The sequence below is a fragment of the Harpia harpyja genome, chromosome 1, assembly GCF_026419915.1.
Source record: "Harpia harpyja isolate bHarHar1 chromosome 1, bHarHar1 primary haplotype, whole genome shotgun sequence".
Classification (NCBI taxonomy): domain Eukaryota; kingdom Metazoa; phylum Chordata; class Aves; order Accipitriformes; family Accipitridae; genus Harpia; species Harpia harpyja.
The window spans coordinates 14,035,499-14,048,366 of NC_068940.1; the positions used below are offsets into that span (position 1 = coordinate 14,035,499).

Sequence of the window (12,868 nt, forward strand, 5' to 3'; positions counted from 1 at the left end):
AGAGAAAAAAAAAGTTATAATGAATTTGCAAATCAATTGATATGGAACTGCATGCTGCACATGGAATTCTAATTTAATTCTGAAGTGATACAAGACAATAGTTACAAGACAATAGTCTTGCTTCATTAGACTGTCTGTTAATCTACATAAACGCTATTCAGTAACACCACTATTGACTCCAGTAGAAAAGCCAAAACCACAAGTACCATGTGGGAAATACCATTCTTTGGTCTGTATGTTTCTCTGTTTTTACTTTAAGTAATGCGCTACAATTAGCTGCTTAAAAGCCATAGATAAATATGTATTTATGCCATTAGTGATATGGCACACTTTTTTTCTGGTGTATGTCTAAATATTCAACAGCAACAATTTCTTGTGCCTCCAGCTGAAGCAGTTAAGGGCAGAGTGTTCAACTACTTCTTAGCTGTTTGACCTGTTGTCCTGGTTTTGGCTGGGATAGAGTTAATTTTCTTTCTAGTAGTTGGTATAGTGTTATGTCTTGGATTCAGTATTAGAAGAATGCTGATAACACACTGATGTTTTCGGTTGCTGCTAAACAGTGTTTAAGACTAAGTCAAGGATTTTTCAGCTTCTCATGCCCAGACAGCAAGAAGGCTGGAGGGGCACAAGAAGTTAGGAGGGGACACAGCCCAGACCGCTGACCCAAACTGGCCAAAGGGGTATTCCATATCATGTGAAGTCATGCCCAGTATATAAACTGGGGGGAGTTGGCCTGGGCAGGTGGGGGGTGGGGCAGAAATTGCTGCTCGGGAACTAACTGGGCATTGGTTGACGAGTGGTGAGCATCACTTGTTTTGTATATTCCAATTCTTTTTTTATTTTATTGTTATTTTATTATTGTTATTATTATCATTATTATTTTCTTCCTTTCTGTCCTATTAAACTGTTCTTATCTCAACCCATGAGTTTTACTTTTTTACTTCTGATTCTCTTCCCCCATCCCCCTGGGTGGTGCTGGGGGAAGTGAGTGAGCGGCTGCATGGTGCCTAGTTGCTGGCTGGGGTTAAACCACAACAGTGTGGGGCACAAAGGGTTGAGATAATGACAGATCTGACCACAGCATGTTAAAACTAATTTGTTACAAGCATTCATTATATTAGTTTAATAGTCACTAGTCACAATGGCCATTTATTGGCTCTTAGAGTTGTGGCGCTCGTTTTTAGAGTTCTGTTATGTATCACCTCACTTGCTGTATATAGTCCCTGTGCTGCTGCTTATCATCTGTAGGAGGTAGAGTTCAGGTAGAAGCAATACATCCATCATGAAGCAGATGAACTAATGGCGTTGTATGCTTCTGCATGTCTGTAAAACATCCAACACTTACACATATCCACAAACACACAAAATATTTCCCAGTGAACCAGTTACTGTTACCAAATAATTATTTTTTTTCCTTTGGGTGCCTGTCCATATGTAGGTCACTATTACCAACTCCTAAGCAATGATCTAGTCTGGTAGAGGTGGATACTTGGAGTCTAATGTATATTTTGGAAAATAACCATATCCTAATGAGCAGACCATGATGATTTTTTTAATGTACTGTAACATTGCCAGTATTTCTCTTAAAGTCTAAATTGCTGCTTTATGCGTTTCACTATACAGATACATTTCTGAAAGTAACCATCAAAAATGATTTCAGCATTGGCCAACTGAGCCGTAACAGCTAAACTTCAATTAATTACAATTCATAGAATTACAGAACAATCCAGGTTGGAAGGGACCTTGAAAGATCATCTGGTCCAACCTTTTGTGGGAAAGGGAGCCTAGGTGAGATTATCTAGCACCCTGTTCACTTGAGTCTTGAAAACCTCCAGCAATGGAGACTCTACCACATCCCTGGGGAGGTTGCTCCAGTGATTGATTGTTCTCACAGTAAAAAAAAAAAATTTCTTTCTTATATCGAGATGAAACCTCTCCTGGTAATTCATGCTGAATTTTGTAGTGAGAATCTTGGTGTTGAGTTTATATTGCTTGATCTTTCCCATCAATACCTACATTCACTTAAAATAACGGAAAGGCCACACAGTAAGAGCACCAGCTGCAACATTGCAATGCTCAGATTCAAGAGTAACACAAAGTAAAAGGGATTTGGAGAATATTTATTCTGAATTTATGCTGCTGTCAGACCAGTATGCCAGTAAAGATACACCTAGTCACTTTACTTCAACAGCTGGGGCTTAAAGAGCAATATTAAGTATTGTGAAACTTTTCACAAACTTCCAATAGGTGACAGCATTGAGTTTTAGTTCCTTTTGAAAGAAGTTCTTCCTCCCATAATTCTTTAACCGCTTTTAAATAGATTTCCTGTGGCCTTTCACTGTGGCCTCACTGAAGCATTGTCATTATTGAGCTGTCAGTTCCTCCATTCATCTTATTACTGTTCACATTATAAAACACCTAAGTAAATAGATCTATTTGCTATGTAGTTCACAATTATGACAGACACTGCATTAACAGACTTGGTGAACCCATCTGGGCTATCTTTAGCCTGTTCTATCATTCTGTTGACTATTTAAATCCTACACCACTTATTAAAAACGGTGTGTCTTTATGACACCTTTAAAATTGATGAGTTTTCAGCAATATGGACTCTGCTACAGTCACTTAAGTATATCATCCACTACCACCATTGAGAAGTTCTACAATGAGTTTGAACATGAATTTGGGGAAAGACTTTTCCTCCTGAATGAACTGGAGATACAGAATAATAAGGACAAAACCTAAAGCTATCAGAAGCTTTTAAAGTAGGTACGGATGCTGCAAGTGGAAATAGTTAATTATGGACACATACTATGCAACTGCCCATGTAATAGAGATCTGTGTAAGGTCACACATCTTGTGCATCTACGATTTAAACACCTATAACTTCTAAAACATATATTCATTATTACAAATTTATAACATTAACTTCTGTGAAAGTGTTCCAGCAAGCCTGCAGAATGAAGTAAAACAAAAAACATTTCTCCCTCTCCAGATTAAAAAAGCATGCATTCAATATCTGACAGAGATTCTACCCAGAATAAAAAGAACATTATACAGAAGACCCTGAGAAATTTTAAGTGCCTTGCGTAGTTCTTGGGCTTACATAAGAATTTGACTCTGAGATTCTACATATCTGCATTTTATTTGGGTGAAAAAAAAAAATGTATGCCAAGGACAAATCAGAATTGTCATAGGCATTGCTAGTTAAAACATGTAAAAAAACCAAACCAGAACCAAAAATCCAAAAGTGCAGCAATGTTATCTTCAAAAAAACAATTAGAAAAAGCCATGACACACCAAAACTTCCCTCTTCAATGTCTTCACATAGAATTTAGGCTCTCACCCTTCGAATACCTTGTTAATATGAGGAATGTCTTGTAAACAGATGGTTTCTAAAAATGACAGTACCCATTAAACCTCAGAATTAAGAAAACCAGACACACTTACCAAAACATCTTAATGTGAATTAGTTCAATTAAAACCATTTAGCCTGAGGTAGCTGAAAACCTGAAAATTCTGTATTGCTGCTGATACACTAACCCCATGCCGCCCAAATGGTTTATATATTCACCAGTAACAGAAAACATGTAAAGAATACTCTCTTGTTCCACCAGAAAAACCACATCATCAGTTTGCAGCCATACCAGGAAAAGAAAGTTTAACATGAACTAATTTCTTAATTGGTTGTCTAGCATTACAAGCAAGTATAACACAGCAGCAGGGAACTACAACAGCACATATACCCTCAGGACTAATAAACATCTGGACTACATTAGCAAAGCTGATTTTGCTTTCACCCGACCAGAAGATAGCGCTTGAAGACTGAACACTAATGCATACATTTTGTAAAAAAGTGAAGAGTTAACTTACAAACAATTTTTCTCCCATCCCAACTCGTTTCCACTCTGGAGCCAGCAGCTTAAATTTAGCGTCATAGTAATACAATGAACTAGCATTAGTATGGACTTTAGACAATAATATTTATAAACCTAAATAAACTACCCAAATAATAATTTACTGCCTATTCATTATTTGATTTGTGTACTATTTCTACATTCTTAGATCCTGAATATAGGACAGGAACAAACTAAAGTTTCAAGAAATTAACTTTTTACTGTCCTCACAGGCTTTAAGATGTTGTATAAACAGCATGAACAACACATTCCTGGCAGATCTATTTTTTTTTTTTTAATATACTGCATCTTTGAAGTTACAGAAGGTTTTCTTTTCCAAAATACAGCATCTACATGGAGCATATCTGTCAGTGACTCCCGTGCCAACTGTATATTTAACCAAGGAAACAGGAAAAATAAATGTATTGCATTCTGTTCTTCCACCAAATGGTCATGACAAACCAGATGTATAATTAAAGCCTTGTTACATTTACATGTAAAATCATGAGAAGATCAAATAAGAAGCTTTAAGGATCTTAACATGGCTTTTTCTAAAAAGGATTTTACTGGGTTTCAACTTTTTGTGCACAGATATTTTAAAACGTACATAGAATGAAATAAAAACATTCAGATACTGTGTAAAATATAAATAGTTCAACGGTTTTGTTCAGACCTCTTCTGTTCTAGTGTGGTAAGATGTCACCAAAATAAGGATCTGGGGAAAAAAAAAGTGCAATGCTTTTTGAGGTCATTTATTTAATTTGTGCTTTCACTTTCTGTAAAACAAAAGCCACCTGTGCTGACCCCTAATTGCAGGTTTCCTCTAATTTTATCAGTAGTGGAGTTGCTACTGGGTACTTATGTGCCTGCAGTACCTATGGCTCATGTACATACCTTGACCCCATTTTTTGAGATGTTACCTGCAGGCATTACCTGCAGGCAGCATGTTGCAGCCTCAGTAAAAAAAGACAACGTGAAGTTTTCCTAAAATAGATTTTTTCCATGATCTGCAAACCAGTCAAAGATTTAAGTCTTTAAAAGCAGCTTTAAGTTCTTATTTCAAAACTATTACCAAACTGAGTGTAAAAATTATTCTGCAATATCCATTGCTCCACAACTTTGCTCATTTCCCCCCCCCCCCCGCAGTCTAACAGGCAGACGTTTCTCATGGGAGTTGCACATCTCTCACCTCCCTTCTGTAACCCAGCCTCAGCCATTCTGCAATTCTGCCAGCCCGGTGCATCACTTATGTGACATTCAGCTAAAGGTTTTTACAAAAGCTATTGGTCAATCGGGAGATAATATAGTGCCAGTACTTTTTGCAGTGATAAAGAAAATTGTTAACAAGTGACCAACCTCGGGCTGAGTAGTTTTTCAGTGCGATTTTCCATGGTAAGTCAAACATCAGTCATTACACAGACTTGTTCGTATACAGCATGTATATGAGCAAGATTAAATTAACAAAAAAGACCCTACAGATGTGCAACCAGGTGAATACAGTTACTGTATTCTTTCATCCATTATGTATCTTAGAGTGACTTTTCTCACAGGCTACAATAGCAAGGGAAGGCTGATCTATAGCCTCTGGACTCTCTGAAGGGCAGCAGACTTCCTTACCACCCTTAAACACCTTTGAACATTTTTTCCTGTGCACAGCGGGCCCTTGTCCTGTGCTACAGCCTGACCACCCACTGTTGCTTGTTGACCAAACACACAGTGCCTGGAGCCCGCACTGACACAACCAGGATAAGATTCCTTTCAAGGACACCGCATTGAGAATTTCAATTTGTCTAGGCAAGAAATTAGGCGAGCAGGAGAAATTACTGAAAAATTAACCTGCTCAACAGATGAATGACTGCATTTTATTCTTTTTCTTGAATACTTTTTCTTTCTAACCTTACATTTATTAGGAATCTGACATTTTTAAATGATCAAAAAGAAAATGTTGTATTTCTAGCAGAGATATGAGTGCGGAAGATTAGAATTGCTGCACTCTATGGAAAAAACATGTTTGGAATACATTTAAAAATGAATGCTTTTTTAAGTCTTAAGGCTATTCTTTGTTATACTAAATATATTTATCCTGAAACTATTTTTCAGTTTACCACAAAAAGGGTAATTGGACTAATTATTTCTAGTGGTGTTGTATGTATTTCACAGCCTAAGGGTAAGCCTTATTGTCAGTCCTGCAGGCCAAAAAATACTGAAGCAAGAACCAAACACCTCAAGTTCAGCACATAAATAAAAATGACGTCATTTTACTAGCACTAGTAAAATGCACCAGCGGACATTAAGATGTTCAGCAACGTTGAAAACAACCTGCTTTTACTTAATTGCCCGAATAAGAACTTAAAAGACTGGAGCAGACACCAAGGTAAAATTCTGGCCACAGAAGAGTTTCACTTTATCTTCAATAGTAGTCATCTTTTCAATTTTGATTTTAAACTCCCTGTGCTGCTTTTTAATCACAATATTTACTGTCTTTATAATACTTTAAATATTATTTAAAGTATTAAATAAAATTAGAATGCCCCCTGCACTTCTGAACATGTCAGATTCTACTAAAAATTCTACATAATGGCAAAGTTACAGATACAGGTGGTAAAAGCGGAAAACAAATCCAGCGTCAGACTTTGTACTGATCAATTTTTTTTTTTTTTTAATTAATAACCCATTAAGGGTTTGCTTGACATCTGCTGTCAAAAGGGTATTTCTGCTATGGACAGGGGATGTGGTTTAGACATGAAATGGCTCCCAGCTGCAAGAAGTCTTCTTCCAGATGTACAGTAAGCAAAGGCAATGGAAGAGAACCAGCTGCTAGGATAACAAATTGAAAAGGCCCTTTTGACACAAGCCTTGCTGGCCTGTCTGATCTAACAAAGATGGATCATTCATTGCAAGGTGAATAGAATCTCAGTGTGGCACAGAAGAAAAAGCAACATGGTCTAAGCATCCATCTCTCTCCTTCACACTACATCCAGCTGCTGTTACTCTGGCAGAGAAAAACCCTGCACAGTTTTTTTTACAATATATGGAGAGCTGTGCTTCATACTCTTGAGTGCTGCAAAAATCATATTTTTTTTTTCCAGCAATAAGAACTACAATAAAAATCATGAGTGAACTAGTATACTCCCGTTTCAAGAACTGTTGCCATGTTGGGAACTTTAATAGGTCGTATATTATATATTTTGCAACCCGAAGTGCAGCAGAAAGATCACACCACAACTGTGTTAGTGTTTCCATTTACAGTTTTAGTTTGTAAAGGGTATTAACAGATAGATTATTTGCAATAATGTTACATAATATCTCAGAAAGACCTGTTAAGAAATGAAGACTTTTTCAGTCAGTTTGATGATAACTGGATTAGAGTCCCTATCCATTTTAGCTCAAAGGATCATGAAACCTACTAAGCCACTATTAAAGTCTAAGCAAATAACCACTGGCCACACAGAAAACAGTCTTAACATCCATAGCTTCTTTCCCTGATACTCATATTAAGAATCCCATTGCCTAACTCATTTTGGCTATCTGCCCAGTGCCCCAGGCAAATTTTAAACTAAACCTCATTTATTTACATTTATTTTCATATCATTTTACATCATTATATCCCCCATGTTTCCTGTACTCCAACAAGTCTGGGAAGCATAAACCATAGTGAAAAACTACAATTACACCCTAATAATAGGGGAATTGCCAAGTAAAGTTAAAAATTACAAATATGTAAAATCTTAATTGAAGGAAACCATTTACTATCCAGGTTTGAAAGTTACTATCCAGGTTTGAAAGTTACTATCCAGGTTTGAAAGTCCCCAGATTTTTACAAATCATAAGTTCAAAGTTCAGAAGCAGCAATTCAGACTTTAGCAAATACAAGGCATAAAATACCAGCACAATTCAATTTATCATTCAACTATCTCTTGCTAGAGATTTAAGAAAGTTTTGAGTGAGCATAGTGCTCTTCCATGTTAAGCTTTATATTCATAGCCTTCAAAAAATGCTCTTTTCCCTGTCTATTCAGTCTCATGCATTTCCCTCTCTCTGACATATCGACACAGTAACAGCAGCAAACTGGCTTTGCCTACTTCACGTCCTTCCAGTGGGCAGCAACAGTGTGATGTGACCAGATTTATAAAAGGAATCCATCAATGCTTCAGGAAATAAGTTCATAATCATAAAAAAAAGGTTTCAAAAACAATAAGAGAGCACAACTGCCTATTCCATTAGTAAGGCAGATACATTAAACAAAACATAAAAAGTTAATAACTACATATATTTCCAAGCATTACTATGTCAGCAGAGCTAGAGCTCCAGCCAGCTGCACATAGGTCCCGTATCTACAGCTGCACCTTTAATGGAAGAATCTGACCATCAGAGAAGCAGGAGAACACCTTAATGTAAGGACACAAGCATGGGAGCTTTATGATTTGGACATCCCCTGTACTGCCTCATGCTTCTACTAAGACTTTGGCTATGCTGTTTGGTCTCTTTGTCCTGGCTGCTCATACTTCAGAGTACTTCAGAGCAGGAGAAGTTTTGATCTGCTGTCATAGATGCATATTCACTCACTCCGTAAAACAGGTGGGCTTAGATTCCAACAGTTTCTCATAATATGAACATCACCTGCCTGCATTTTTTTTTAAATCTCAAAAATGAGGAAGGTCTGCTATGGCTATACAGAGCAAGAGATAAGATAGGCTAAAGGCAATGATGGGTAACAACAGTCATAACCGAGCCTGTAAGGAAACATTAATCTACATAATTCAAGACTAATCAGCAAACCAACAGGGTTGTTTAGACTGAGGGGAAGCAGTATGTTAATACACATACAGAGATATTCAAGGGAAATACACTCCAAAATGCTGCTGTAACGTACTTCATACACAGGACTTGAGAAAATTCCCCATCCTACTTGTACCCATTGAAATAAATGCAACCAATTAACTAATGATCAGATTACCGCATCTTTTACGATTAATAATTGTCTATTAAAATCAAAGGAAACATCCAATTGAATAATTTGCTGTTGGTAGTTGTCAGCCTTTAAGTCACACCGCCAGATTATCTGACAAAGCTTAGCACAGCTTGATTCACCTTTCAGTTTTTGGAAATAATATTAACACAAATTGGATTAACTGAAAACAGACAGTATTTGAAACACATAGGACTTCTGCTAACCCCTGAAACAAATTCCAGGAGAGCACTCCAAGACCATTACAACCCTGTAAACTTGCCACAGTTTCTTCTTTAAGGCTGCAGAGATTGTACTATGCTATGATACTTCACAGTTCTAGGACGTGCTTACAACTGCCGAGTATTTCTACAAAAAGGAGTTAATCTCTAGTAATATCCAAGCACAGTGGCTTTTTTTTTTCTTTTAAACTTTTCATGTGATAGTACTACTGTGAGTGAAGGAGTCACACTTGGATCAAAAATATATACTTAGATATAAAACCAAAATAAACATGTATTTAAATACATCTCTAATACACATTTTTCTGATAGCACCTTCAGCCACCTGAGCATGTATGTTAGCTCGCACCTTTCAACTATGCTTAGAAGAGCCTTAAAAGTATAGTTATTAATAAAGGCAATCATCAGACAAAGATAAAGAACCTACAAAGGAGGTAGAAAAGTAGATTTACTTCTTGTCAATATTGGGAATTTGTCCTGAGTGCCATTACTAGTGGCCTGGATGAGATGATGTGTCACTAAATCTCTTAAAGACGACAGGAGAAGATGCTATTTCTAAATAAGAAAATTAAATTATTTAAGTTGTAATGACTAAAGGGTCAGCCCCCTAGCAGTGTGGAGACAACTGGAACAATTCTGTCCCACAGAGTACACTGTTGGCTTGTCATATCAGTGACTGAATTTGGAGTAAGTTCTCCTTAGAATTCACTTGGGGTTTTGTTTTTAGCTTGTTTAGCAAAAAATGGCAATGATAACCTTCCCATCCTGAACACATCATGGCCAGCAAACAAATTCTTTGAGAATATTTACTGTTTGACAATCAGCTACAAAAATCCTGTCCAGAATATCTAATAGAGTTTTCAAAAAAGACTTTTCTAGGTAAGAAAAGAAAGGCTCTCGTCTAATTCCAAATCCATTTCACGTAGTAAAATTCATGTGCAATAACTCGGAGCACAGCTCTGCTTTGAAAACTAATAAAATAGCAGCAAAATGCTTTGGCACAAACTCAGTGGAAAAATTGTGCACAAATGCAAAAATAGATGCAGTCTGCTACTGAGGTTTAAGTTTACTATACTGAAAAGTTTTGACTCAGTTTGAACCCACAGATTCACAGTCAGCAGAAGAAATAAGCTAAGAATAGCCAGAAATTGTTGGTATGTTCAAGGTGGAACTGTAATTGCTGTCTGTTTATTCCAGCATATGCAGACTACCATCGGCTAGAAACAATGTCTATTACCCCTGTTGAAAAGGGAAACCTAGAGAAAGTTTTAATGCCCTTTTCATTAGAGTATCAGCCTTATGACCTACCTCTTCCTCCAAATGCTTGATATACAAAATAATCTTTTTTGGAAGCATGTTTTAAGTGGAGTATTTTAATGTTTGAAAATTTATTACTATTTTCTCTTAAAAATAGCCTGTGAATTTATGAACATACAAACCACATTTCTAACTTGATTAGATTCCTCAGTCTTGCATAACCGATTTGATATCTATGAGTAAAAAACCCACACTTTTCCTGTTTGAAAAGCAGACATCTATTAAAAGTAGATTAAAATACGTTCCATGTCTCTGATCACAATCAGCATTGTAACTACTTGGCAGTTAAAACCAATTCTTCTAAGTTTTCTTTTTTCCTTCTCCCATCTAGTATATGCCAAAATTAAAGATCTATGGAAAGGAAAAATCACTTTTAGCAACCTTCCTTTGTCCTACTAGATACTAAGTGAAAAATTCCATCAACTAGGATCAATTCTTGAGTATTTTACGATTGTAAAAAAATCTACAACGTACAAAAACTACATCAGTAAGGACCACATAAAAGGCTAGAAGAAAACTATTGAAGTTTGATGAGCTTTTTAATAAAAGTGATAATATATTAATATTTAGTGCATGTATGAAACAAATGCTAACTATTCATACATGCATTTACTGGACATTCAAGTTATTTAAATTCCCTCTTCTGTGAGCCAAACAAAGCTGCTAACATAATAGCCCCTTTGATATTAAGGCTGAGGTAAGCAGATTTGTTGCAAGAAAAACACCAAACAGGTTGAGATCTTCAAGACAAGCCTAGGAATTTATAGACACATTTTCCATTCATTTAATGGAGCCTGCATATCAGAATTACATAGACTACTAAAAAAAGCGTTGAGCACTTAGTATCTTTGTGCCCCTATTTTTCTTGCTAAGAAGCCGAGAGATGGCTATATAACATTTTGCAAGTGAGAGGAGAAAAAGAAAGCTTAGAATTGTTAACCATGGCTGTTTTTACAAGTGAGTTTTGCTCCTGATAGCTGTATGTTGCAGGGGTGGTGGTCGTGGTGTCTCAGGGTTTTGACGAGGGAAAATGGGGAGGTTTTGGAAACATTCTGAATTTCAACCAAGAGGCCAAGAAACTAACCTGGTGTTCCAGCAGGTCCCACAGCACTTCACACCGTGTTGTAGATCAAAGACAGTCTGTGCACGCTTTAAGCTAAAACTTACTGACATCACTGTCATATGTGATGCACCCTGTGAACTCTATACCTGATGTAACCTCTGCTAAGGAGAGTTGAAGCCTCCTGCAGCAATTTTACAGCACATTTCTGCAGCAGATCCAACTTAGTAAAATTTTTATGGTTTCTCAGAATAGAACACCTTATTTGGTTTGGTACACACATGCACTAACACTAAATATGGAAGTTACCTATAAGCCAAGAGAGACCAGATTCCAACATGCCTACTCATTTCAGAAATAGCAGCAAACTCCGTAAGACTTCTTGAGAAACAAGGCACTACTTGCCATTTTCTAGTTTGAAAATCCAGTTTTCAGATTTTCCTACTAGAAATGCCAGGCCCATAGCCTCCCACCTATTCCCTTTTGAAAATACACTAATGTGACAGATCATGTAAACTGGTAGCTAAGCTGCTGCCACACCTGAAAGCAAGAACTAAGTATTCGTATTGGTATTAATATAACATTGTCTATATATCCCATTTGTCTAGCTCACAGGTCTGTGCTCGAACAGTATAATCTAAATTTTGAAACTGCACACGAACAAAGAACATGAGAACACCATATTATCGTTCACTGCATATCAAGAGATTAAACATTATTCCACTATGCACCAGTGCCCTGCATATCCACATACTAATGGCATATCTTGTGACAAAGAAACCTAATGGCAGATTCAGACAACAGTCCAAACTTCATGTGACCTCAAAGAATTATTTTGAGAGGACAGTAAACTTTAGATAAATGATTGAAATTTAATGCTTTTCCCATGTAAAGAGCTTAAAAGTTGTAAGTTAAACACAAAGAAAACTCCAACTGCTGTTTTGTTTTTATAATAAAGAAAAAAAAAATACAAGTCAGTATTCAACTTTGTGAAAAGCTATCAAAATTGATGGGAAAAACCCCCAAATATCATTTGTACACTAAAACTTGTCAAATAAAAGGCAATGCCAAATTCCTAAGTGTCAAATATATATATATATGTGTAAACAAAAATATATTCTTGCCTTTTTGTTCTTTAACATAGCTCTCTTTACAGTTGTGCATGAGCTGCAGAATCCACTGATGTTGAGCACCAATGCACTGCCAAGCAGGGTCCCCAGGCGCATGAAGATCAGAAAGATATCTGTAAAACCCAGTCCAAAAATCACAGCTCTGACTTGACACACTGAAGGCCTCGTTAAAACAGACCAAAGATGTACGAAGAAATATTTTTTTTACATAATTTTAAAAATTCAGGAATATTTGTTAAGATACACTCATACCAATGCAAACGCAAGTCTTGGCA

General features: G+C 36.6%; 1 protein-coding gene across 5 annotated transcripts in view; it reads right to left on the bottom strand.

The window, feature by feature from the left end:
* Nucleotides 1–12,868, bottom strand: part of EXOC2 (exocyst complex component 2) — a 137,904-nt gene that overhangs the window by 65,280 nt on the left and 59,756 nt on the right. For all 5 annotated transcript variants that reach the window (XM_052780272.1, XM_052780279.1, XM_052780296.1 and 2 more), the window contains exon 11: nucleotides 12,588–12,706. In XM_052780272.1, coding sequence (XP_052636232.1) covers nucleotides 12,588–12,706 — 119 coding nt within the window. The remainder of the gene's footprint in view (nucleotides 1–12,587; nucleotides 12,707–12,868) is intronic.